Source organism: Nomascus leucogenys, chromosome 2 (assembly GCF_006542625.1).
Source record: "Nomascus leucogenys isolate Asia chromosome 2, Asia_NLE_v1, whole genome shotgun sequence".
NCBI lineage: Eukaryota > Metazoa > Chordata > Mammalia > Primates > Hylobatidae > Nomascus > Nomascus leucogenys.
Window position 1 is genome coordinate 58,419,786 of NC_044382.1, and position 25,720 is coordinate 58,445,505.

At 36.8% G+C, this 25,720-nt stretch overlaps 1 protein-coding gene across 2 annotated transcripts in view; it reads left to right on the plus strand.

Moving 5' to 3' along the window:
* The window catches only part of CDH8 (cadherin 8), a 378,266-nt gene that overhangs the window by 131,094 nt on the left and 221,452 nt on the right, over window positions 1–25,720 (plus strand). For both annotated transcript variants that reach the window (XM_003263129.4, XM_030795969.1), the window contains exon 3: window positions 159–453. In XM_003263129.4, coding sequence (XP_003263177.1) covers window positions 159–453 — 295 coding nt within the window. The remainder of the gene's footprint in view (window positions 1–158; window positions 454–25,720) is intronic.

A 25,720-nucleotide genomic window follows, 5' to 3' on the forward strand; every position in this document is an offset into this window, starting at 1 on the left:
TTGATATCCGCACAGCTGCGTACACTTTGTACAGCTACTATTAGCAGAAATTGATGATGTTATGTAAAAAGAACCAACTTAATATTCAAAAAGGAGGTAGTTAAAAAAATAACTTTTCAGATTGCTCCATCACTAACTAACGCCATTTTTCATTTCAGCTACACACAGACCTGGATCCTGGGAGCAAAAAAATCAAGTATATCCTATCAGGTGATGGAGCTGGGACCATATTTCAAATAAATGATGTAACTGGAGATATCCATGCTATAAAAAGACTTGACCGGGAGGAAAAGGCTGAGTATACCCTAACAGCTCAAGCAGTGGACTGGGAGACAAGCAAACCTCTGGAGCCTCCTTCTGAATTTATTATTAAAGTTCAAGACATCAATGACAACGCACCAGAGTTTCTTAATGGACCCTATCATGCTACTGTGCCAGAAATGTCCATTTTGGGTATGTATGCTTCCAATTTCACAGAACTATTAAAAGTCATCTTTAAAATAGCTCTTGGCATCAAGGATCGTGTATTGCTGAATAAAAGACATTTATTATTGCCTTATCTCTAATTTGCATTTCCAAATCCCCCTTTTTGGCCTAAGTTCTACAGCTCAGTAGCTTTAGTCCCTTAGTAACAGGAACTGATGGAAGAGCAATTTTATTAATATATCTTTCCTTACACAACAATACTTCAATAGGCTGAATTTGTATTCCTCTCATAGGCTTGTAGTTTGAGTATTGTTACTGAGGCAGATTTATCAAGATTTGTTCTAACATGCCAAGCTAATCCTGTTAATATTTGCTTGATGTTTAATTATTTGTTTGTGTATATTCACATGCAGATGCAGCACACAGAGAAATAGAAAGTCATCTAGGTCTGTAGTCAGCCAGATATTAGGTTGCTCTGGTGGTTCATGTCTAGGGTGGATTAGGCAATCACCGTTACCAAGGGCCTCTGTATTTGTGTCCATCTTAACAACATTTTTTAGGAGTGACTGCTAGTACCATTGACCCACTCTCAATTTTTCTGAGCCATTGAAGAATCCATTAAATATTACAGAGCATGTGTATTTCAAACATGATTTTATTCTTGTTTCTCCCTCTTTGGATCTGCTTATCTATCCATAAACCCTGGCCTTGATGATAAGAAACCCCTCAACCCAGACATTCTATAATAAAAGGAAGGATTTTAGAGCTCTTCCTTGTATGATAAAAGTAGTAGGCAGAATCTATCTAAAGTTCAAAGTATAAGATTACAAAAGCCATTTTTTTAATGTGTAATACATATCCAAGTTTGTTTCAAATTGCATTTAAGACAGCCTATAAGGATGCATGCTAGGTAGTAAAGTTAGATAGGTTTGAAGCAGGTGAACAAGATGAGACAAACACAGGTAGAGATAAATTGGAAGCCAGAATTTGGTAAATACAGACATGCATATTCATTATTTAAAGCCCCCAAATTTAACATTAAAGGAACTGCAAGAAAAAATAATAAAAGAAATCTGATCGAGAACCCTGTTCACAGGTTTTATAAAATTAAATTGCTCAAGAAGATTGCAAATAAATGAAGATATGAACACCAGAGGAAGTATACAGACATATAGTGTCTTCAATAACATCTTCACTTCAGACACAAATAAAGGCCAAGTATTGATTATGGCTTTTGAGGCTAAATTGGGTGACCATTATTAGGTATAGTACGGAATGCCCTTACCTCCCAAATGTGGTCCTGATATTTTAATTTAGCAATCCAGTGAGATACTCATGTGTGTGTGTGTCTGTGTGTGTGTGTGTGTGTCTGTCTGTCTTTATAACATTCCTGATGGAAATTAGTTGGAATTTAAATTTCAAATAAAGAAAAATCTTTCGTAGAAGAAATGACTTAATTTGCAAGTAAGTTATTCTATGCATTTCTGAGAAAGAGAATATCCTAGTTGTTCTCCTTGACTTGATCTGTTTTATGTTTGAATGACTTTCTCTTATTTTGTCATGTACTCTTTAAGGTGATTTTGTTCCTCAGAGTTCTTTTTTCTTCCCCATACTACCTTTTCCTATCCCTCTTCCTTTTTCTCACCCTTCTCCATTAGTTCTCCTCCTTCATTTTCTCCTCCTCCTGTTTCTTCTTCTCTTTATCCCCTTGCCATATCCCCTTGCCATCTCCTTTTCTCTCTCCTTCCCTCCATTGTCTTTCATGGTCACCCCTGTATCTTCAGCCATTTGTTTAATGTGGCTGGCTGTAAAATCATATGCCTTGCCCTGTTGGTTTGCTTAAGCTGTTAATCCACATTGTCAGTTGCTTTATGAACACTGTCATCTGAATATTTCAAAGGCAGCTCAAATTTCACATTAAAAATCAAACTATGTACATGGATGAAGCTGGAAACCATCATTCTCAGTGAACTAACACACAAACAGAAAACCAAACACCACATGTTCTCACTCATAAGTGGGAGTTGAACAATGAGAACACATGGACACAGGGAGGGGAACATCACACACCAGGGCCTGTCAGGGTGTGGGGAGCCAGGGGAGGGAGAGTATTAGGATAAATACCTAATGTAGATGACTGGTTGATGGGTGCAGCAAATCACCATGGCACGTGTATACCTATGTAACAAACCTGCACATTCTGCACATGTATCCCAGAACTTAAAGTATAATTTTAAAAAAATACATAGAAAAAATGACTGGACAGACTATCCGAAAATGGCATAGCAGTCACTTTTGGGTAGAAAAAAAAATCAAACTGATTACTTTCATGAATTTTTTTTTCTGTTTTCTGACTTCCATGACTTTATCAATGACTCTGATGCACTCTAAAATCCCGTGTACAACCTGCAAGTGATATTGTTGAATCTTTTTTTACTCATTAAGCCTCACCAGTAGTCTGCTCATTTAATCCCTAATTCCAGTCACTACTGACTGCTGTGTAATCTTAATGCATCATCTCATTTCTTTCTTTCGACCACTCTCCAAAATCATATCTTAATGACCCTCACTGGATTATTGATGATTTCAGTAATTTTCCAAATAGTGTGCTTGATTCTAACCATGTTATTTCTTAGCTGATATATGTGTTTATCCCAGAGGAAAAAATATCCCTTACATTTTATAGGTGTTTAGCTACTGACCCAGGTGGACTTTTCATAGTCTGGCTTCACTTGATTCTTTTCTTACCTACCTACAATATGACTTTGGTAGATACACCCATTCGGCAGCAAATCACAAGTGATTTCAGGTCTTCATTTGTTATCCATATATTTCTTCTGCCAAGACTCCACTTTATCTACCTCTTGTGAAAGGAGCTCTATTTTTTTTCCTTCTTATCAAAATTACTTCTTCTTTTTTTTTTTTTTTGAGACGGAGTCTTATTTTGTTTCCCAGGCTGGAGTGCAATGGCACGATCTCTGCTCACTGCAAACTCCGCCTCCCTGGTTCACGTCATTTTCCTGCCTCAGCCTCCTAAGTAGCTAGGATTACAGGCACATGCCACCGTGCCCAGCTAATTTTTGTATTTTAAGTAGGGACATGGTTTCACCATGTTGGTCAGGCTGCTTTTGAACTCCTGACCACGTGATCTGCCCCCTTCAGCATCCCAAAGTGCTGGGGTTACAGTTTTGAACCACTGCACCCGGCCCAAAATTGTTTCTTTGTGGCTGGCTGGAATGACACTTTTCCTAAGAAAGCTTCTGTGTTTTTCTCTCAGAAAGTTATCTTTCTACCATCACCACCCACACACACACATAAAAAACACACAAACAAGCAAAAACACCTCCATCTTTTCACTTCGTTTGGCTTCTGACTTACAAACAGGAACTGAAAAACACTATATATGTATTTCTCTTTTTTTCGTATTGTTTGGTCATTTCATTTAGGCCAGAGAACTTTCTAATTCATCCTTTCATCTAGATTAGAGTAAGATGGTTTTGATGAATGATTGCTGCCCATGAAACATACAGTACACTTTTTCTTAATTGTTAATCAACATTGAACAGAGAAGCTGTTATTTTTGCCTCATTATGATTTCTACATCTTCATGCCAATCCTATATCTATTGATTGTAAGAGTGTCAGAGGCTCTCACTTCCGTGTATGTAAGTCATGTGTCTGATAAATATGTTGAGAAAGAAAACTGCAGAAATATCTGCAAATATCAAGTCCATTTTCAGATAAGAAAAGGATTTAAAATATATTACTAGCAGCCAACATGGTGAAACCCTGTCCCTACTAAAAATACAAAAATTAGCTGGGTGTGGTGGCATGTGCCTGTAATCCCAGCTACTTGGGAGGCTGAGGCAGGGGGTTCACTTGGTTGCAGTGAGCAGAGATTGCGCCACTGCACTCCAGCCTGGGCGACAGTGCGAGACTCCATCTCAAAAAAAAAATTATTAGCTACGTAATGAAGTACCTATGTGCACTTGTAAATATATACGTACACATGTATGTATTTCTCCATCTAAAATGTTTTTGCTAATAGAGTAGACATTTAAATAATCCACACTAACATATATATGTTGTATATAGAATTCATAGTTTTGTATGTTATATATATTTATATATTATATATATAATGAAGATATATATGTATTATATATCTTTAGCCTGTGACATGTCTTCCAAAAACCACAGAGGATGTTTTGAAGTTTCCAGTGGGAGTTTGAATCCTGGTTCTATCCCTTATTATCAGGTTGGCTATGAAGTTTGGGGAGGTTAAATTTTTGCCATTTTCCTTAGCTACAAAGCAAGGATAATAATTTTTATGTTGCTTTCATTGTGTGGGACTTGCATGACAAAGTACAATGTAAAGGTATGCCAAAAAGTAAATAAGTGTTCCACAATTGGTTGTTGTTTATGGCTTTAAAATTATTTTTATTAATCTGTTTCCCACCTTACCTTTGGACCTTTCCTTATATATCGATTTTATGCATTGGATGTCTGGTGTCTGTGTGACTACAGCCTCTCTGCTTAAAGGAAGCAGAGGCGGCTGCATTATTTCATTGTGAAGTGTGAATTATCCCCTTCATTTCTCATGAAGGTGAATATGTGGAAGAAGGTCAGCTACCATCTCTTTTTTCTTCCCCTTACCACTGTTCTTCCTCAGCCTGTCTCTTCCCTCCCCTCCTTCCTTCTTTCATTTTTCTTCCTTTGCTGTGGCAGAAATGCCAGCACGTGCACCTGTATGCCCTGAGGAATGCCAGCAAAGGCTGAGGGATTTCATTGTGCAGAAAGTGAAGAATACAATTCTAATTGAGAAATTTACCAATATGAAATTGAAATGAATGTGATGTTCGAGAACTGTCTTCCAGTTGACAGGCTGTCAAGACAAAACACACATATATATTTGCCCAAATGGCAGCCAAATTATTTTAGAAATATCTTATTTGGAAGCTGGAGACACAGTTCTTTTTTATTCTACTGTGAATTTCATGACTTGATGAGAATTCACTTTTGTAGCAATACTGCATAAATAGAGGCTTGTGAGCTTGTCTGATTTTAACTGTGGATCCCAAACTAGCGTTGCTGAAGTTGGTTTTTCAATGCAAATGTCCCTACCTTTAGTAAGTTCTAGACATTTTAAATATATATTTTGATTGCTTTTGTGTATTGGGGTCAAGCATATTTTAATCCTGATTGCTCCTTAAACCTGGGTTTGAGTAAAATGAACTTTTTTTTTACTTTGACTTAGACTTGCAGGTTATTTGGCTCCAAATCTGACTTCTTGCGTAAGTGGCATTTACCCATCTAAGCTTGACTTTCTCTATCTCTATAGTGTATACAATAATCCCTGCCCGAAAGTATGTTTGGAGGAATTCAATAATTATATTTAACATGCTACCTACTTGGTCTTTAGTTTCTTTACAACCATTCCTTTGTGACTCTCTTCTACCAGTATGATTCAATAAATTGCCTGTATAATATGAATACATTGGTTAATGAAAAATTGCTTGACAAGACCTAATTTTATATTTCAAAATGCATATGTTGGAATGAATCCTATTTTACTCAAAAGCATATTAGTGAAGGCTGAAATAAAGGGATGAGAAAGAGAGTAGTGTTTAAGTTGGTAGAAATTATTGCATTGTTGTGTGCACAGATATATAAAACATGACACTTGGGGTATTCTTAGTTTTCTCTGAGGTTCAGGGCTCCTGTAATGATGACCAATACGTACTGAGAATTTACTATATGCCAGAAACTGTGATAAATGCTTCTAATGTACACAACAATACTATTATGTTAGTACCGATACTAGTTTTTCTATTCTTCATTATTTTTAATCAGAAAATTAGGGAAAATACTACATAATATAAAGTCAGATATTAAGTGGCTGAGCTGAAATTTAAAACCAGACATCTGGTTCTACCTCTCATGGGCTTAACCAGTATGCTCTACTGATCTTTGATTATATCTCTAGATAATTCTGTTTATAAGAGCTTTATGATTCTGCAGCATATTTATAATAGTTAATGTTTTTCCAAGGTGGAAGAACTCTTGAGGTCAGCCTACTTTGCAAATTAAATTGAAGTACTGAGAGGACAATTGGATAGGAAGTTTAAGAAAGGTATTATATAATTTTCAATATAGGAATATGAGCACTTTAAAAACGTCAGAACTATACATCACATAGAAATTCAAATAACAATAAAATTAATGAAGAGCTATGTGATAATTACTGCAAAATAAAGATAAAGACTAACAAGAGTAACTTGAATGGACTCTGGGTTTCTTGGTAGCAAATGCAAAAGAGGAATGCATGCTCCACCAAAAAATATTAATTGAAATATCAGAAGAAGGTCAAAAATTACTAAGTAAATATATAGTTGAAAAAGGCAAATCTCAGTCTTTTCCAAAGCAGTTTCACTAAGGAGGTTATAGAAGTCAGTATATCATAGGCAAGTCTCCTTGAACAACGACTCCTTAATTTAATGTGGAAATTATTAAATAATTTCAGTTTTTCTCCTTGTGTAAAATATGGCTATGTTTTTCTCTTTTGGAGGAATGCTCATAGAAATCACATATTATTTCTCTTGTGCTATTTTGTTATCTTTGATTTAGAATAAATTTAATCTTAGAGAAAAGTTGCAAATGTTGTACAAATGTATTTGTTTCTGAACCATTTGAGAGTAAATTGTTGGCATTTTGACCCATCACTTAAGTAAGTCTTCCTGTATGAATGTTCTTCTAAGCCAACAAAATACAATCATCAAAATTAGAAAATTAATCTTGACACACCATTGATATCAAATACACAGACCTCATCAGATTATCCCCAGCTGTCCCAATATCGTGGGTTTTAGTAAAAGTATCATACCTAGAACCACACTAACAGAGGACTCCTTCAATTTGGAAGGGCTCTGCAGTCTTCTTCACTTATGACTTTCACACCTGACCATGGAACAATTATTTTATAGAATTTCTTAAGAGTTGTCTGATGTTTCCTTAGGATTAGATACAGAAAATGCATGTTTGACAAGACTATCACAGATAATGCCTTACTAATTTGTATCAGGTGGTACATGATTTTGATTTATTACATAATTGTTGACAATAATTTTGATCACTTCATGAAGGAAGTGTTTGCCCTGCCTCTCCATCATAGTTTTTTTTCTCTTTGCACTTAACACTTTATGAACAGATACTTAAAGACTATGTAAGTATCTATTCCTCATGAAACTATTAACCCAAAATTTTCCATTGAAGTTTCTTGACTGAATTAATGATTACTATGGGAGCTGCTGAGTGGTTATTCTTAATTCTATCATTCTATCTACAATCATTGGTTAGCATTCTTCTGCAAGGAAAATTTTCTCTTCACATTAATTTGCTTGTGTATTTATTTACATTAGCTTTGACTTTTCGATTTCTGTTTTATTTAATGAATTATAACAGGTTGAGTTATTTATCCTGATGATCAGATTATATGACACTTGGCCACGATGTGTCCTTGGGGCTGAGTTTTGTGTCCTACTGACATGCCTCCATCATTCTTTGGGTACATTCTCACCTTCTGGCCCAACACACTGTTTGAGGCCCATTTTATACTTTTTCTAGCCCAGCCCTAGAATTAGCCATTTACACACACAAAAAATCTAGTTCCATTTAAAGGAGAATTGTATTTACATATGAAAGTCTGGGCATTAGTTGTGTTCATTGTTATTAGGATGTCAGTGTTCCCAAGTCTTCTCAGTGGACAGGGCAGAACTAAGGAATGTTTGGGAGAATGCACACGCACACACACAGACACACACACACACACACACACACACACACACACACACACATCTACCTGTACTGGATTGGATAGCGTTCCCCAAAACTTCATGTCCATTCAGAACCTTAGAGTATGACCTTATTTAGAAACAGCGTTTTTGCAGATGTCATTAGTTAAATTGAGGTCATACTGGATTTGACTGGGCCCTAAGTCCAATGATCGGTGTCCATCTAAAAAGGCCGTGGAAAGATACAGACTCACACAGGGAAGAAGGTTGTTTGTGGACAGAGGCAGAGATTGGAGTTTTGCCACCACAGCCAAGAAGAACCAGGAGCCACACATAGCTGGAAAGGGCCTAGAAGGGTCCTTTGGAGGGAACTGGTGTTGGATCTGACAACATCTTGATTTTGGACTCCAGACTTCTGAGAGAATAAACTCCTGTTGTTGTAAGCAGCTCCATTTTTGGTAATTTGTCATGGCAGCCCAAGGAAACTAACACGCTGTATATCTCTCTATTGAAAACTACAAGTTCAGCTCTATAACTGCATTCTAAAATGACACCTCAGGCTTCATTTTGATTTTTTCCCCTTTCTTTAACAGTGAGGAATACATCTCTTTATTTTTAATATAGTTATAAATTAGCTCACCTCTTATCCTTGCAGTAACTTATCTCCATTTGCTACCTCATCCATCGCTTTACTCCCCCCACAAGTATTTATCTACTATCCCACTCTTCCTCTACCTCCTGTCCTTATGTGGCGTCCCAACTTGTCCAGCCACACCTTATAGCAGAAGGTGTTCAGGCAGAAGGCAGAAGTTAAGAATGGAGACAGGAAACTCCATAATACTCTGTATTTTTATTTGTCTGTATATTTCAACTGTTTCTTATAATAGGCCGGTGGCAACATTTTCTGATCTGTATTCAAAACTGGTTTAGTGCAAAAAAAAAGTATAAATGTATTTGATAAACACCAAATTAAAGAAAGTGAAACTGCTTTTCCTATTTCAGTCTCTAAAGTATAACTGTATATCATAATTTGATAAATTCATCTAATATACTCTTTTGGAGATTTAGATATATTGTACACTCTTTTGGAAATTCATATTCATTTATATGACCCCAGTTACTATTTTTTCAAAAGGATCCTGCAGGCATTACAGCATTTTACTCCACAAAAGCTCTAGAGACACATATTTAATGAGAATGCATTTTTGGTTTTATGAAAGGCCACATGTTAATTTAGCATGCAGCTAAATAGTAAAATTTGCACTTTCTAAAAAGTGAATTGTAAATTATGATGACTACAGCTTACATGGATTAGCTTGTTATTCTTATCATTGCCTAGTACATATTTTATCCTCCAAAATAAAGAATATTTCTGAACTAATAAAGAGGCTCATTTTCATATTTTTTATTATTAAAGGAACAATTTGTGTCACATAGGCTTAAAAGATCAAAGGATGTACATACTGACAAACTGTCTTCAACCTAACACATTTCTTTTTTATAATTTATAGGTTGTGTCTTTCTTTCTCCCTCTCGGCTAGATTTTAAAAGAATTCGGCAGCACATCTCTATTTTTAAAGGAGAGATGCAAAGTGGGAAATGGGAAAAGCATATCTTGGTGGATTTGATTATATTTTTTCTTGTTTCATTCAGAGTGATGAACAAAATTGAAATTCTTTGGGAAAACAAGGGCGGGAAATCATGAGGATTGAAATAAACACTTTCAAAAGAAATCTAGCTGTTCTACCTGATATGAATGACTAAGGCAGCTGTGGTTCCAAAACTCTGCAATGGGATGAGGAGTCTGTAGTTTCTCTTCTGCTTAAAGAAGCTAAACTTCTGTTAGAGATATGTAGGCAGTTGATGTAATCAGTGAATCTTTTTTTTTTTTTTTTAACTTTATAATGAAAGTGAAGTAATGGCTTCTAATATGTGAATTTTTGTGCTATTCTCAAAGGTCTCCCTAAATGGTCTATGGTTTAGAAATTACCAGATTATCCAAACGGGGAAATTGGTTACAGTTAATTGTTAGGGGTGCCTAAAATGCATTAGCCTTCCAAGAGGCATTGAGTTATTTCTACATTATGGCTGAGAACAAGCTTTGCAAACAAATGATGCCAATATAAACGAGGTTTATTTGAGTAACTTTTGTGATGGGAGAGCTCCTTCATCGGATTTCGTTTTAACATTTGCTCATTTATACTCCCTAAATTATAACATTACATTTCATTAAGGAATTAACTTATAACAGAAAAATACAATTAACCAATTTTATTGCCCTGTATGGGCTGCCAACTGTTTTTGGGACCTTACGTTGATAATCCCACATCCCTGATCTCTTCAATTTAAAAATATTTGGTCCAAACCTCAACCTTATATATTATATGTATAAAATATGTATATATAAAGCTATGCTAACAAATGTAGGATAGTGTAGGAAAGTTTATTATAATCTTATAGAAACATCACTTTCAGTCATTTTGAAAACAGTTAAAATTATAGAACTATTCACCATAGGGCTGTCTCAGCTGTCTTAGATTCACCCTGTCTGGGGTCCCATTATCAACATAAGCTGGGTGTTTCCAGTGCACTCTTCTTTTACAATTGGTCTATGGACTTAGGAATTTCAAGTAGGAAACAGAAAATCTTTGAATTATTTCTAGAAGATGAATTCTCAATCACTATCCAATAAAAATTCCTCAAAATGACATAAATCACAAGAAAATGTGACGAAAAACTTCATTTGATTCTACAAGGGGTAATATTGGTATCTTTTTTGTTATATGTAATAGAATATTACATAAAGTATATTTGAACAAATTACAAAAAAGCCTGAAATTTGGACCTACTGAAACTAAATTTAACAATCTCTTCCTCTTACCCCACTGCCGTAGGTAAACAATGTGTCATTCCTGGTGGACTGTGATTTGTTGCCTCGATTTGATTTAGAAACCTTGTATCTCTCAGTCATAGGCATCTGATAATTTGAATTGGTGTTTCAGATTATTAAAATCAAAAAATTGGCTCAGCACTAACAATGTCTAAGTGAAGAGGCAACACTAATGATGTGTCTTGATCTGTGTCTTTAAACTAGTGTCTTTAAACCAATTTATCTATATACCCATTAACCAATAGCTCCCAGACCTATTCACAGTAGTAGCTAATGCTGAAGTTTTATTTCCCTTTTAATTTTTTCCTGTTATAACTCTGTGCTTGTTAATTGGTATTATCTTAAACTCGATTTGATTATCCTAACGTTGTCTCTTTATGTTCTTTAGAAATACAGTTTCTACTCACTCACATCTTGGCTCTTGCTATTTCTAAATACATTGGTTTTCCTCTCTAAAACCTGCACCCTACTCTTCTGTTCTCAGAGATATATTCTATGGCCAGCATTTCAACCAAGCCTTCCCTGAGGCCTTCTGAAGAAAATAAGACATCAACCACTTTCTATTCAAGTAATGTTCTGGTACTTGAAATATTGAAAAATGTTTTCAAATCAGTCAATCTGCACTTATCATAAGAAAAATCAAAACACTCAAGAAAAACTTTGTATTACAGGTGGAGGATTGAGGAAACCAGGTAGGAGTCTACACAGACAACCCCATGATCCTGTTTTCTTTCTTGCCTCTTTTTGCCCTCAGATGGGAATTAATATTTCAGGATTCAACATATTTGTTGATTCCAGAAGATAAAAGGCAAATCTTCCTATTTATTCAAGCCACATGTGTGTCTAGAGTTCTGTAAATTAGAATGAACACCCATAGTATAAATTGTTATTACATAACCATTCTAGGAAAGCATATATTAAAAGGGGCTGGGGAGTAAACCTCACAGAGTTCAGCCTTTGTCCGCATTTGCTGGTCAGAGACATGAATTAACTGCATGTCAGGGCAGCTCTGAAACACGTATTTGTGAAATTCTGAAGACTTGCCTGAAAATGAATGTGGGACACCTTTGTCAATATATTTCTGGTGTATGTCTCGCTTCCTCAGAACCTTGCCTCTCATGGGCAATGGGGATTTCCTCGAGTCTCCTTGTATCCATGTGTTATTATTTCTTTAACTTTGACATTCATGTGTCATGGGCTTAATAATTATACTTTCTGGATTCAGTGGACTTTGAAGTTTGCCATTTGATTTTTAGACCCAAATGCACTTATTCTTTGGTTAATTAACAATCATAGATTTATGAATTTAATGGCATTTTTTCTATTCTCCCCACCAGTAACTTCACATGTATATATATTTGTATATATGCATTTGATATGTTATTAGACATCATGGCAAAAGACAAAAGATATTTACAACATGAGGCTGCAGGTGAAAATATATAGCTATGTGTCACCTGAGATCACATGGAACACATAATCTCATATACATCTGCATCCTAAGGGAATCAGTTTTCATCCCTTGTGTCTGTGCTCAAAGAGTTTATAGTAATTCTAATCATATTTGTGCTACGGTTGCAGATGATTTCATTCATTTTCCTTTTGTCAGGGAGCATGACTCAAGGAGTCTTCTCTTTATAACCATGTCAGACTTTACAGATCTCGTCATTGTCTATCAATTATGAATCTCGGCAAGTAACAAGAGTGGTCTGAGGTCAGGAAATACATTGGGGATGGAGCAGTAGTGGGGGGATGTTCACAAAGTAAAGTTAACACTTTTTGAAGCAAGTCTTGAAATGTCTATACATTATTCCTTCTGAAATCCAAAGTGATGTTATCAGCTTAAGGTTAACATAATGACTAATTAATTTATTATTACATAGGGATTAATATTTAATAAATGTGCAAAATACTATCCTAAGCATTCTACATACACATTCAATCTACCAATAACCTTAGGAGGTGAATTTTATTATTCTTATTTTACAAATGAGAAAAGTAAGTCATATGATCATAAAGTAGTTTACTCATGGTCTTATCACAGATGAGAATAGGGGCTCCCCATCAGAAAGGCAGAACCAGTAACAGTCTTACATACATAATAAAAGAGTTATTATAGGGATTAGACCTGTACGTCACGAAGCAGAGAGAGAAATCAGTGCAAAGCTGTTGCTTCTGCTTCTGGTGATGGGAAAAAAGCTGGACATGAAGTGGGAAAGACCAGGAATACACCGGAATCCCAGAGGACCAACTAGATCCCACGGGGACAAAGTGGAGCCTATCTATATCTGTCTCTCATACTTCAAATTCCTATGTCTTGGGTAGTCTGCAGGAGAACTGGTGCCCTTTGTCACAGAGAGTCACATTTATCTGGCCTAGGACTCTGTAAACCTGAAGGTGCAAATCCTAAGAAGCCGGAGGAGCTGTGAGCCTGGATGTTGCTGCATGCCAACATGGTGAGCTTGCAGATCTGCTAAATCACACAAGAGCCCAGTGCCTGATGTCTTGCTCTCACTTCCTGTCTGCCTTCTTCACTTCTGCTTTCAACATCTCATGCCAGAACTAACTAGGGCAATATAGAGAAGGGAGATCTAGAAACAGAATTTCAGTTTAGCTTAATTGATAGCGAATGAAGCCACAACAGATACAGTTTACTTAGTTTCTGCTCTAGGCTAGGTACATGTAAAACACTGTGTAGATTTTTAGAAGGGGGCATTATATATGTCAAGCATGATGGTTGTACATTATATATTATATAAAGATTATAATATCAGTCAAGTATTAACACATTTTTTACAGTAAAAAATGTAAATACAGTGGGTTTTTGTTGGGGTCAGAATTGTGTTCCCCACAAATTCAGATGTTGAATCCGTAACTCTTAGTATCTCAGACTGTGATTGCATTTGGAGATGGGACTTTTAAGGAGGTAATGAAGGTTAAATGAGGTCATGTGGTGGGTCCTAATGCTGTCTGAATGGTGTTCTTACATGAAGAGGAAATCTGGACACACAAAGAGACATCAGGGGCACAAGTGCGCAGATGGACAAGCACATGAGAAGGCAGCAAGAGGGAAGCCATCTGCAAGCCAGAGAGAGAAGGCTCAGAAGAAGTTAAGTCCGCCAGCATCTTGACCTTGGACTTCCAGCTTTCAGAACTGTGAGAAAATAAATTTCTGCTGTTTAAGCCACCCAGTCTGTGGGAATTTTGTTATGGCAGCTGTGTTAGTATGTTTTCACACTGCTATAAAGAATACCACCTGAGACTGGGTAATTTATTAAAAAAAGAGTTTTAATTGACCCACAGTTCAGCATGGCGGGGAGGCCTCAAGAAACTTACAATTACGGCGGAAGGCAAAGGGGAAGCAAGGCACATCTTACATGGTGGCAGGTGAGAGAGAATGAGATGCTGCAAAGAGGGAACTTCCAAACACTTTTCAAACCATCAGCTCTCGTGAGAACTCTCATTATCATGAGACCAGCATGGGAAAAACCATCTCCATGATCCAATCACCTCCCACCAGGTCCCTCCCTCGACACATGAAGATTACAATTCGTGATGAGATTTGGGTGGGGGTTCAGAGCCAAACCATATCAGCAGCCCTAGCAAACGAATGCCCTTTGTGTGGTCAAGTTTACTGAATTAAGAATTACTAGAATTAAGATCCAAAACCAATCAGACACATACTAAATCAGGTACTAGTGCTCTCCTTTCTATAACTACTGTGTCCCAGTATCAGCCTGGGCTTAGGGTCTTATCTATAGATAAGATAAAAAGCAAAAATTTCTTTCCAGCTATGATTTTTTGTTTTTTTATTAAGAAATTTTGTGCTTCAGTGCCTGGAACCTCTTTTGTTTTTTAAATCAGCTTTTAAATTTAGTATAGTTTTAGATTTATGGAAAAGTAAAATTGTAAAGACAGTTTCTATATACCTCACCCCAACATTCTATTCTTGTTAACGTATTTCATTAGTATGATATATACGCCGCAATTAATGAACCAATGTTGACACAACATTTTAACTAAACTCTACAGTTTATTCAGAGTTTCTTTGTTTTTATTTAGTGTCTTTTTTTCTGTTCCTCTTCTCTGTGAATTTTTTAGACTTTCTTTGTTTTTGATGACCTTGACAGATGAACATGGGTCATGTATTTTTGTAGAATGTCCCTTGGTTGAGACTTGTCTGATATTTTTCTCGTAATTCGACTGGGGTCACGTGTTTGGGGAGGAAGACCACAGAGGTAAATGTGCCATTTTCATCATATCACAAGGGTACATACTATCAATAGGATTTATCATGGTTGATGTTGACCTTGATCAAGTGGCTGAGATATTGTTTGTCAGGTTTCTCTCTGTAAAGTTACTCCTCCCTTCTTTTTCATACTGTACCCTTTAGAAGGAAGTCACTATGTGCAGCACATACCTAAAGAATAGGAAGTTATGCTCCTCACCCCCTATAACTATTTATGTAATTCATATGAATTTCTTTCATATGGCAGATTTCCTTCCTTCCCTCCCTCCCTTCCTTCCCTTTCCTTCCTTCCTTCCTTCCTTCCTTCCTTCCTTCCTTCCTTCCTTCCTTCCTTCCCTCCTTTCTTCCTTCCTTCCATCCTTCCTTCCTTTTCCTCCTCCCTCCCTCCACACCTCCCTCCCTCCCTGACCTTCCTCCTCCACCTCTCTCCCTTCCTTTCTTTCATTCATTATAATGGACTCAAGTTTTTTTTTTAAATTTTAATACTTAGGGTTATAATTCAATATAGCTTTATTTCCTTGCTCATTTTTATCCTCTGGGTAAATAGGGCCATTGACATTCTCAGTTAGCCCTTATGTCTCTTAGGCATACCCCTCAACACTTTTTCAAAATATATTTTTTAGCACTTCCTTACTTTCTTGCACTTCAAGATGCTGCAGGAACTACAAGATACTCCAGGCTCATCATTATATTTATTGCTCCAATTTTAGAATTAACCATTTCTCCAAAGAGCCCTGGTACCTGTCATTGGAAATGATATGAATAGTTCCTATTGCTTTAAATATTCACCTGCAATTTGTATTGTCAAGTGATTGGATTTTAGCCATTTTAATAATAGCTGTGCAGTGGTAGCTCAATTTTGTTTTAATTTTCAGTGTCCTAATAACTATCAGTGTTGATAATTGTTTTATACATATTTGTCATTTGCATATCATCTTTGTTGAGGTATGTTCAGACGTGTTGTCTATTTTGAAGTTGGGATGTCTGTTTGTTTTTGAGTTGTAAGATATTTTAAAAATAAAATTTCAGCTTTTATTTTAGATTCAGCGGTAGGTATACATGTTTGTTATATAGGTATATTGCATGATGCTGAGGTTTGGGGTCTGATTGATCTCATCACCTAGGTAATGAACATAGTACCTAGTAAGTAGTTTTTCAGTCCTTCTCCTGGTCTCTCCCTTCCCTCTTTCAGAGTCCGTAATGTCTTCTGTTCCCATATTTGTGTCCATATGTACCCAATATTTTGCTCCCACTTATAAGTTAGAACCTGTGGTGTTTGTTATTTTTGTTTCTGTGTTAGCATGCTTAGGATGGTGGCCTCCAGCTATATCCATTTTACTACAAAAGACATGACTTTGTTTTTTTTGTGGCTGCATAGTATTCTATGGTGTATATGTACCACATTTTCTTTATCTAGTCTGCCATTGACGGGCACTTAGATTGATTCCATGCCTTTGCCATTGTGAATAGTGCTGCAATGAACATAACAAGTGCATGTGTCTTTTTTGTAGAATGAATTATTTTCCTTTGGGTATATAACCATTAATGGGATTGCTGGGTTGAATGGTACTTCTGTTTTAAGTTCTTTGATTTTTAAGATTTCTTTGTATATTTCAGATTCAAATTCTTTACCAAATATTTGTTTGCAAAAATTTTCTCCTGGTTTATGGCTTCTCTTTTGATTTTCTTAACACTGTCTTTCACAGAGCAGAAGTTTCTAATTTTGATAAAGCCTAACTTTTCAATTTTTAAAAAGTGAATCTTGCTTTTCTCAGTGTATCGGATGAATAAACATTTTTTAATATGCCCGTTGGCCATTTGTATGCCTTCTTTTGAGAAATATCTATTCAAGTCTTTTGCCCATTTTTAAGTTGATAGCCGTAGATTTTTTTTATAGTTGGTCCTTCTTTATCAAGATGAGGAAGTTCTCCTCTGTTTCTGATCTACTGAGAGCCTTATCATGAATGAGTGTTAGAGTTGTTAAATGCTTTTTGCATATCAGCTTGTATGATCATAAAGTTTTCTTCTTTACCTTGTTGACATGATGGAATATATTGATTGATTTTCTTATTTTGCACAAGCACTGCATTCCAATAATAAAACCCACTTCTTTATCATGTGAGAACCTCTTTTACTTTTTCCAAATATGTTAAAAATTCTTTTTACTATAGTGATAGCTAACATTAATTCAGAACTTATTCTTTTCTTAGCACACTTTTAAGTACTAATTTAAAATCATTTGATTTTTATTGCATGATGTTAATACTATTATTTTTCTCAATTTGCAGATGAGGAAATAGATATACAGAGGTTAAACAAGTTTCTGAAAATGATTAGCTAATAGGTTATAAGAAAGATTTATACTGTGTATTAGGCAGTGCTTTACAATGTACATGATTATTGTATTTCCCAGATAATTTAACATATTAAAGAAACACATTTTAATTAGTTTAACCAAAACATTGACTACAGGAGTCCTATCAACAATTCATAAGACATTGTAAAGATATCATTCCTTTATCACATAAAATAATGTCAGAAAACCTAGAATAAAAAGCAATCAGTCAATTTATAGATGAACAGAAGTACTCAAGTCAGCTCCAATGATCACATTACATATAAGAACCATCTTAAAATGCTGCCAGACGGAAGAGACTTTGGGAAATGCTACACAAGAAGAATTTTTTTTTTTTTTTTTGAGACAGAGTCTTGCTTTGTTGCCCAGGCTGGAGTGCAGTGGCACGATCTCGGCTCACTGCAAGCTCCGCCTCCCAGGTTCACGCCATTCTCCTGCCTCAGCCTCCCGAGTAGCTGGGACTACAGGCAGCCACCACCACGCCCAGCTAATTTTTTGTATTTTTAGTATAGATGGGGTTTAACCATGTTAGCCAGGATGGTCTTGATCTCCTGACCTCATGATCCTCGGCCTCCCAAAGTGCTGGGATTACAGGCGTGAGCCACCACGCCTGGCAAAGAAGATTTTATCTTTCCTTTCTTCTGCTCAAAATTGGTCCTCCTAATCCTATCCTCTAAAATGTGTTCATGGACAGTCTGTTTACTAAGTTATCATTACCAACATTACCTACTTATTCCTATTGTTTGAAAGTTTGTGTGAAAAAGGGAATGAACACAGGAATGAATATCTTGCAGTCATCAACCCCCTAACCTGTTCCAAGTCTGCAGTGAATGTCCAACATCCACTGAGTGGCTACCTAACTCATGCTGTGTGTATTCTCTAGTTACTATGCATCTCCCTATTGTCAGTGTGGCATACCAGCAGTTAGCTTATATAGGTTGCTTCTGTTCTGGGCCACAGGCAGACATTCCACCAAATCTAGCTGAATTAGTCTCAACCACAGGTATTTGCCAGGAAAACTAGGAAGATGTTGAAACAGTACCTTTCCGAGTAGCTCAACATAAACATATGTGAACTTGGAAACCGTTAGGCAAACATGATCCTTTATTAAAGTAAAAGGGTAAAGCCAGGACCCGCAGAGGTGGGTGGAGATGGAACAGGCAACAAAGACAAGAAAAAGTGAGAGACTGAAACTTCTTGTTGGTTTTCTTAGTCTGTGGTTCTACAAACATACTGATCTTTAGGCACTTCCCATCTCTCGCTTCGATGATACTTCCATCTATCTACAGAAGACAATGCAAAAAAATGGAGAGATGTATTATGTTTCTTAAAAACAAACATTTCCTGAGAAATATAAAGTAGTCTGCTGGATGCCTTGGATGGCAGTGATGACAGTGACCACGGGGATTCAAAAGAACTTTGGTCTGTAAGAGGATATAAAAGCATCTTTCTTCCTGGCTATGTAAACAGTGTGTAAAGATAACAAATATTTATATCCACACAGATTATATGCAGTTTTTTTTAATTATATGGGCCTTAAAAATAGACTGTCACTCTTGTGTCTGCCTTGTGAAAGATCTTGGCTCCTTAGGGTAAGGCATGGTGTGAATGTCAGAACTAGGTAGCAGATATCTTCAAACTATAATGTGAACAAACTAGAAAGTTTTTTCTTCGTCTGCCGTCGACTGCTGCACAGATAAAAGCAATGAGCTGAAACGTTAAATCCTTGGGAAAGTAAGAACCAGGGTAGAGGGTGGGATATCCCCTTCTACTGGGCTTATGAAAGGATCATGCATCTCCTTGAACTGGGAGATAGAACGAGAGAAGGAATATTCTCAGTTCAGTAGGAAAAAAGACTGTGCTGACTGCAATGTCACTCTTCCATCCATTTATATTCACAGATCCTATTAATGGATGTAAGATAACCTACAGTCTTCCATGCGTTGAAGTTACTATTAAAGAAAACTAGATGATCGAGACTGAAAACAAAGGGCAAAATCCTTTCCCGAGCATGTCTTTATTGTCCTTTTTCTCACCTTGACAGAATAATCTGAATAATGACAATCACCCTAGGATTCCTTCTTTTTTTGGATTGCTATTCCTATGTAATTATTAGAGCTGCTGTTACCATTAGGTGATAATGAAATAATATCAAACAATTCCCACACATTTATGTATATGTAACACGTTACAATATCAAAATTAAATGTAAGGAGAAATACCAGTATCCGTCTTAAGAGCTCCTCTTACAGCGTCTCACAGTTCTGATAAACACTATTTAAGTGCCTTGTGAAGGCCTTTTTTGGGGAGGCTGTCAGCGAAGCAAGTGAGACCATGTGATGTGAATCTGGCACTAAGAGCATTAGTAACCTAGATTTCTCATGAACATAGATAGTAATTCTTGTGTCCAGGCTTTTCTACATTTTCTTCTTCTTCCCCATACATATTTTTAAATTCTGCATTCAAGTTTAATAGCCATACAGTAAAATGCATATATCCGTAACAGCATAAGCTGAACAGGTTTGTATACCCAGCACCCAAATAAAAATTCAGAATAGCACCATCCCCACAAAACTCATTCTGTGTCCCCTTCCAGTCGCATGATTAACTGATATCCTAACTTCTAACAGCATAGATATGTTTTGTCTGCTTTGTACTCATTAATTGACTCATACAATTAATGAGTATGATTTATTTATCTCAACACCCCAGACAGGCTTGAAATTAGGTCTACCAAAATTACAGGACATTTAAATGAATCAATGAATATATTCATTCTTATATTCATTTATCTTGTTGATCCTCTCTACCATCCCTCCTTTTTTTTTCCTTCTGGTTCTGGAAGGTGACTTTAAAAATATATGTGTTATTTTGGGTGGCCTTTCCTTACATACAGTTGGCCCTTGAGCAATGCAGGGGTTGGGGTTATAACTCCTTGCACAGTTGAATTCCATGTATAATTTTTGACTTCCTGAAAACTTACCTACCAATAGCCCACTGTTGACCAGAAGTCTTATCAATAACATAAGCAGTTAATTAACACATATTTTTTCTGTTGTGTGTATTATGTGCTACATTCTTACAATAAAGTAAGCTAAATAGAAGGCAATATTGTCAAGAAAATCATAAGGGGCCAAGTGCAGTGGCTTACGCCTGTAATCCCAGCACTTTGGGATGCTGAGGCGGGTGGATCACCTGAGGTCAGGAGTTCAAGACCAGCATGGGCAACATGGCAAAACCCTGTATCTACTAAAAATACAAAAATTAGCCGGGTGTGGTGGTGCAGAGCTGTAGTCCCAGCTACTTGGGAGGCTGAGGCAGGAGAATCACTTGAACCCAGGAGGCAGAGGTTGCAATGAGCCGAGATCACGCTACTGCACTCCAGCCTGGGCAATAGAGTGAGACTCCCTCTCAAAAAAAAAAAATCATAAGAAAGATAAAATATACTTACTATTCATTACGTGGAAGTTGATCATTACAAAGTTCTTCATCCTCATTATCTTCATGTTGAGTAGGCTGAGAAGGAGGAGTAAGAGAAGGAGTTGGTCTTGCTGTCTCAGGGATGGCAGAGGCTGAATAGAATCCACATGTAAGTGGACCCCGCATGTAAGTCAAATCTGTGTTGCTCAGAGGTCAATTGTACCTAGCTCAAGGCAGCTAAGTGGGAACTTCCAAGTTAAGGCTGTTTTTCAAGCATATCACCAACATCATCTCTTAGTTAAACCAACAGAAAACCCATACCAGTGGGATATTTTAGAGGTGTCTAACCTGTTTTAATCACACTTTCCTTTTTTTCTAACAGAAATTCATTTATTAAAACTACATTTATTAAAAAAAAAACCTTCTACTGTTTTCTGTTCTGCTTCTTGTTTCATGTTTTTTTCAACTCTCATTTCTATATTTTCTCTAATTTTTCTTATCAAATACATTTAATAAATATTTATTGAATACCTGCGATAACAGATAGTGAAGCCTCATAGATAAAAGCTGTCTTTGCAGATAGAAAGACTTTGTGCCTAAGAGTTCACTCTCTCGAGGTCTTGTTGCAAATCCCTGCTACTTTCCTTAGTCAGAGCATTGAATCCACCTCTTCGTTCTTTGAGATTCACCTCTAGTATTTTGGTCTGGTATCAAGTATGCCATTAACTTTCATGGGACATGTCATATTAAAAGAAAAACTGTTATACTCGTTTTATTCATATGAATTTTGATTTAAAAAAGAAACTTTATCTCACTGTTAGTATCACTTGCCATAAGTAGAAACAAAGGCCAGATTAAAAAATGAAATAAAATGTAAAATATATGTTAATATATAAGTATCATTAACTTTTATATAGACAATGTTGCCTGCTTAAGTCATATCCCCAAGCGTGCTTGTTCTTTGCGATATAAAGGGATATTAACATGTATCAGAAAGGTGTTAAACACATACAGTACTATAATAAAATTGATATATTATCTTCAGTCTAATCAGAAAAGTTAAAAGGGGAGTGAAATGGATAAAAATCTCACTACAAATTTAAAGCTGATTAATATTGATTGCTTGCATACCTAGAGTGCCCTGCTGGTATGTTTCTCTTGTTTTGGTGGGCAACATGCTATACAAAATGCATGTTCATGTTTTGGTATATACCAGTCAAGGATACATACTCTAAATGTTCTTTCTTAACCATACCTGCCTCCAAGGAGCACAAAGCCTGGCAGGGAGGATAACTTGCAACCTTGAGGCTTACCCAGAATGTGAAGGACCATCATAACAGAGATTATGATGATCTGAATTCCCCAGGGATGTCTGGAGGTATCACCTGGGGCAGTGCTTGCTTAAGATTTACATGGCAGAATATCAATTAAAGTTTCATGTTTTCTTATGACTCAGAGCACCTGCAACTATTTCTTTTTTTCAGCTTATTTTATTTTAAGTTCAGGGGTACATGTGCAAGATGTGCAGGTTTGTTACATAGGTAAATGTGTGGCATGGGGGTTTGTTGTACAGATTATTTCATCACCCACGTATTAAGCCTAGTATCCATGACTTCTTATGCCCAAGCCTCTCCTTCTTCCCACCTTTCACCCTCCAATAGGCCCCAGTGTGTGTTGGTCCCCTCTATGTGTTCATGTGCTCTCATCATCTAGCTCCCACTTATAAGTGAGAATATGCAGTATTTGGTTTACTGTTCTTGCATTTGTTTGCCAAGGATAATGGCCTCCAGTTCCATCCATGTTTCTGCAAAGGACAAGATCTCACTCTTTTTCGTGGCACCTGCAGACATTTCTCAAAATTTTTGAAACTGTTGAGAAGTAAGCACAAAGTGTCTCCTGCTCAAAAGTCAAGCCACGTGAGTAGAACAGAGATGCGTCAACACAACTGCGGGGGCTCTGCTTCATAGCTAAAAGAGGGATATCTGCAAAATGGAAAACATTTCAACATCATCTCTCTATTCCTAGATCTAAGCAATTCAGTACACATAAACAATTGGCAACATATTCAAAGGAGCAAGCAGGCAAATGCACGGAAAGGTGTATGCTTGTTTTAAATATTGGATGGGAGCTTTTACATTATATCCATCGAGTAGAACACATTTGATCAGAAGCTATTTCAAGACATCATGATTAAAGTAGTTATTGCTGTGCTTTTGGCAATGGTTAGAAAGGCAGTTTTCTTCTACAGCCTCAGAGACAAGAGCTATGTTGGGGTTTGAAGAGACATTCTGCCATATTAGACACAGCATTTGCTTTGAACAGAAAATATATTCTTGATTAATTCTAAGATTTTGCCTGAGTTATTAGATAACTCGATAGTGCTTTAAGTTCTACAGAGCTTCTATTACTAAAGAAGCCAATTTAAAGGGGGAAATGCTTAGATATGTGGGATCCAAGATTAGGCTTAGGACAGCTTAGAGAATATAGAAATGTGCTCCCCAGTGTCTGATGTGATGCTTCCTTGAAGCATTCAGTTAAAAGCGTCGGCTTTGAAGCCAGAAGGGGTTACAGTTGTGGATCTTTGCCTAACTACTAGGTAACTATGAGAAGGAATTTACCACTCTGAATCTGAGTTTCTTTTTCTTTAAAATGAGATTTTAAAAGAAAAATTATGTAAAAGGATAAAATGCTCTGCTTGGCATGTGATGTTTCAATAAATGTCAGTTTTGCCTGGCTCGGAGGCATTCACTATGTGTCATAGTTTACCCTGATTTACCTTAGTCAGTATGCTGCTTCTGAATTCCCAGAGCATCAATAAACATCAATGCGCATCTTCTTTTCTGATGTGTTTGCTTAGGATAAATTTTCAGAATTAAGCTAGTTAGTCTGTTTAAAACAAAGGATTGATTATTCTATTACCTTTACTGTAGGCAATATCTTTATCCTTTATTTCCACAATGCCTACCCTCTCTTTCATTATTATTTTTTAATTCACTCTCCAAAATTAACATCTCATTTCTGAATTTTGCTCTGAGTTCCAGGCCGACACCTCAAACAGCTTATGTGACATGGACATATGAGATTGAGGTAACTTTACAGCAATCAGCACATTTAAAACTGAATATATCAGTTGTTTATTGCTGTGTTGCAATGTCACCACAAACTTTATGGATGTTAACAACACACACTTATTATCTCGTAGTTATGTAGGTTAGGAATCCATTCAGAAGGTCTGTAGATCTTCTCATTCAGGCTCTCATGGGCTGCAATCAAGGTTTCATCCAGGGACGAGGTCTCATCTGAGACTCGACTGGGCAAGAATCCAGTTTTAAGGTCTCATGCCTGTTGGCAGCATTCAGATCTTGGTAGATGGTTGGACTGAGGGTCTCGGTTCCTTTGTTTACTGTGTTGAGTGGCCACTCTACACACTTTGCTTCATGGCCTTTCCATCTGGCAGCTCAGAATAAGAAAACTTCCTTCTTCACAGTCAGCAAGAGAGAGAGTCTCTGGTGTGATGGATACAATCTCATGTAATGTGATCATGTCCACACAATTACATTAAACCTGGCCTCTTGCTGAATGTTATTGATTTAAAGCATGTCACAGGTCTGGTCCTTCTTGATCCACTCACCTCTGGTTCCACAGTAGCAAGAGTGGTATTTTCATAACATGGTTTTGAACATGGCATCTCCATCAACACCTTCCTGTTGCTCTTAGAAATAAATGTGGGTCGATCTGAATCATTTTATAATAAATACAAGCCATCTGCTTCTCAACTGTGAAGTCATTTCTCACCATCCTAGGGCTAAAAACTATTTTATTTCACTGGGACCTCTGTCCACCCTCCATACTGGTCTTTTTGATCATGACAAGTTCCAGCTTAATGAGCTTCAGTGTTTCTCCATTGCTTTCTGGATATAGTTCAAAATTCACAACATGGCCAATAATGTTCAGCATGAATAAATCATGCCAATATCCTCACATCTTATCACTGCCTCATAGATTTGCTTTCCATCCCTCGAGTGTGAAGGCTTCAGAACCTCCATATATGCAACTGGTGTTGCCTAGACAACTCTAACTTATATTTACCCTTCCAGCTTCAGATTATCATTGCTTACTCCAGGTCTGTTAAAACTCCATATTATATGGCTGGGTGTGGTGGCTTATGCCTATAATCCCAGCACTTTGGGAGGCCAAGGCAGGCAGATCACAAGGTCAGGAGTTCAAGATCAGCCTGACCAATATGGTGAAACCCTGTCTCTACTAAAAATACAAAAATTAGCCCGGCGTGGTGGTGGGCGCCTGTAGTCCCAGCTACTCAAGAGGCTGAGGCAGGATAATCGCTTGAAACCAGGAGGTAGAGGTTGCAGCGAGCCAAGATGGCACCACTGCACTCCAGCCTGGGTGACAGAGCAAGACTCTGTCTCAAAAAAAAACCAAACCAAAACAAAACAAAACAAAAAAAAAACCCAAAAAACCTCATATTCTTCTGGATTTTCCTTCATATAATTAATGGATTGATTAATTACTGTATTGCTATTTCTACTCTCCCATAAGGTCTCTGCAGGTGAAACTTGTGCTTATATTGTT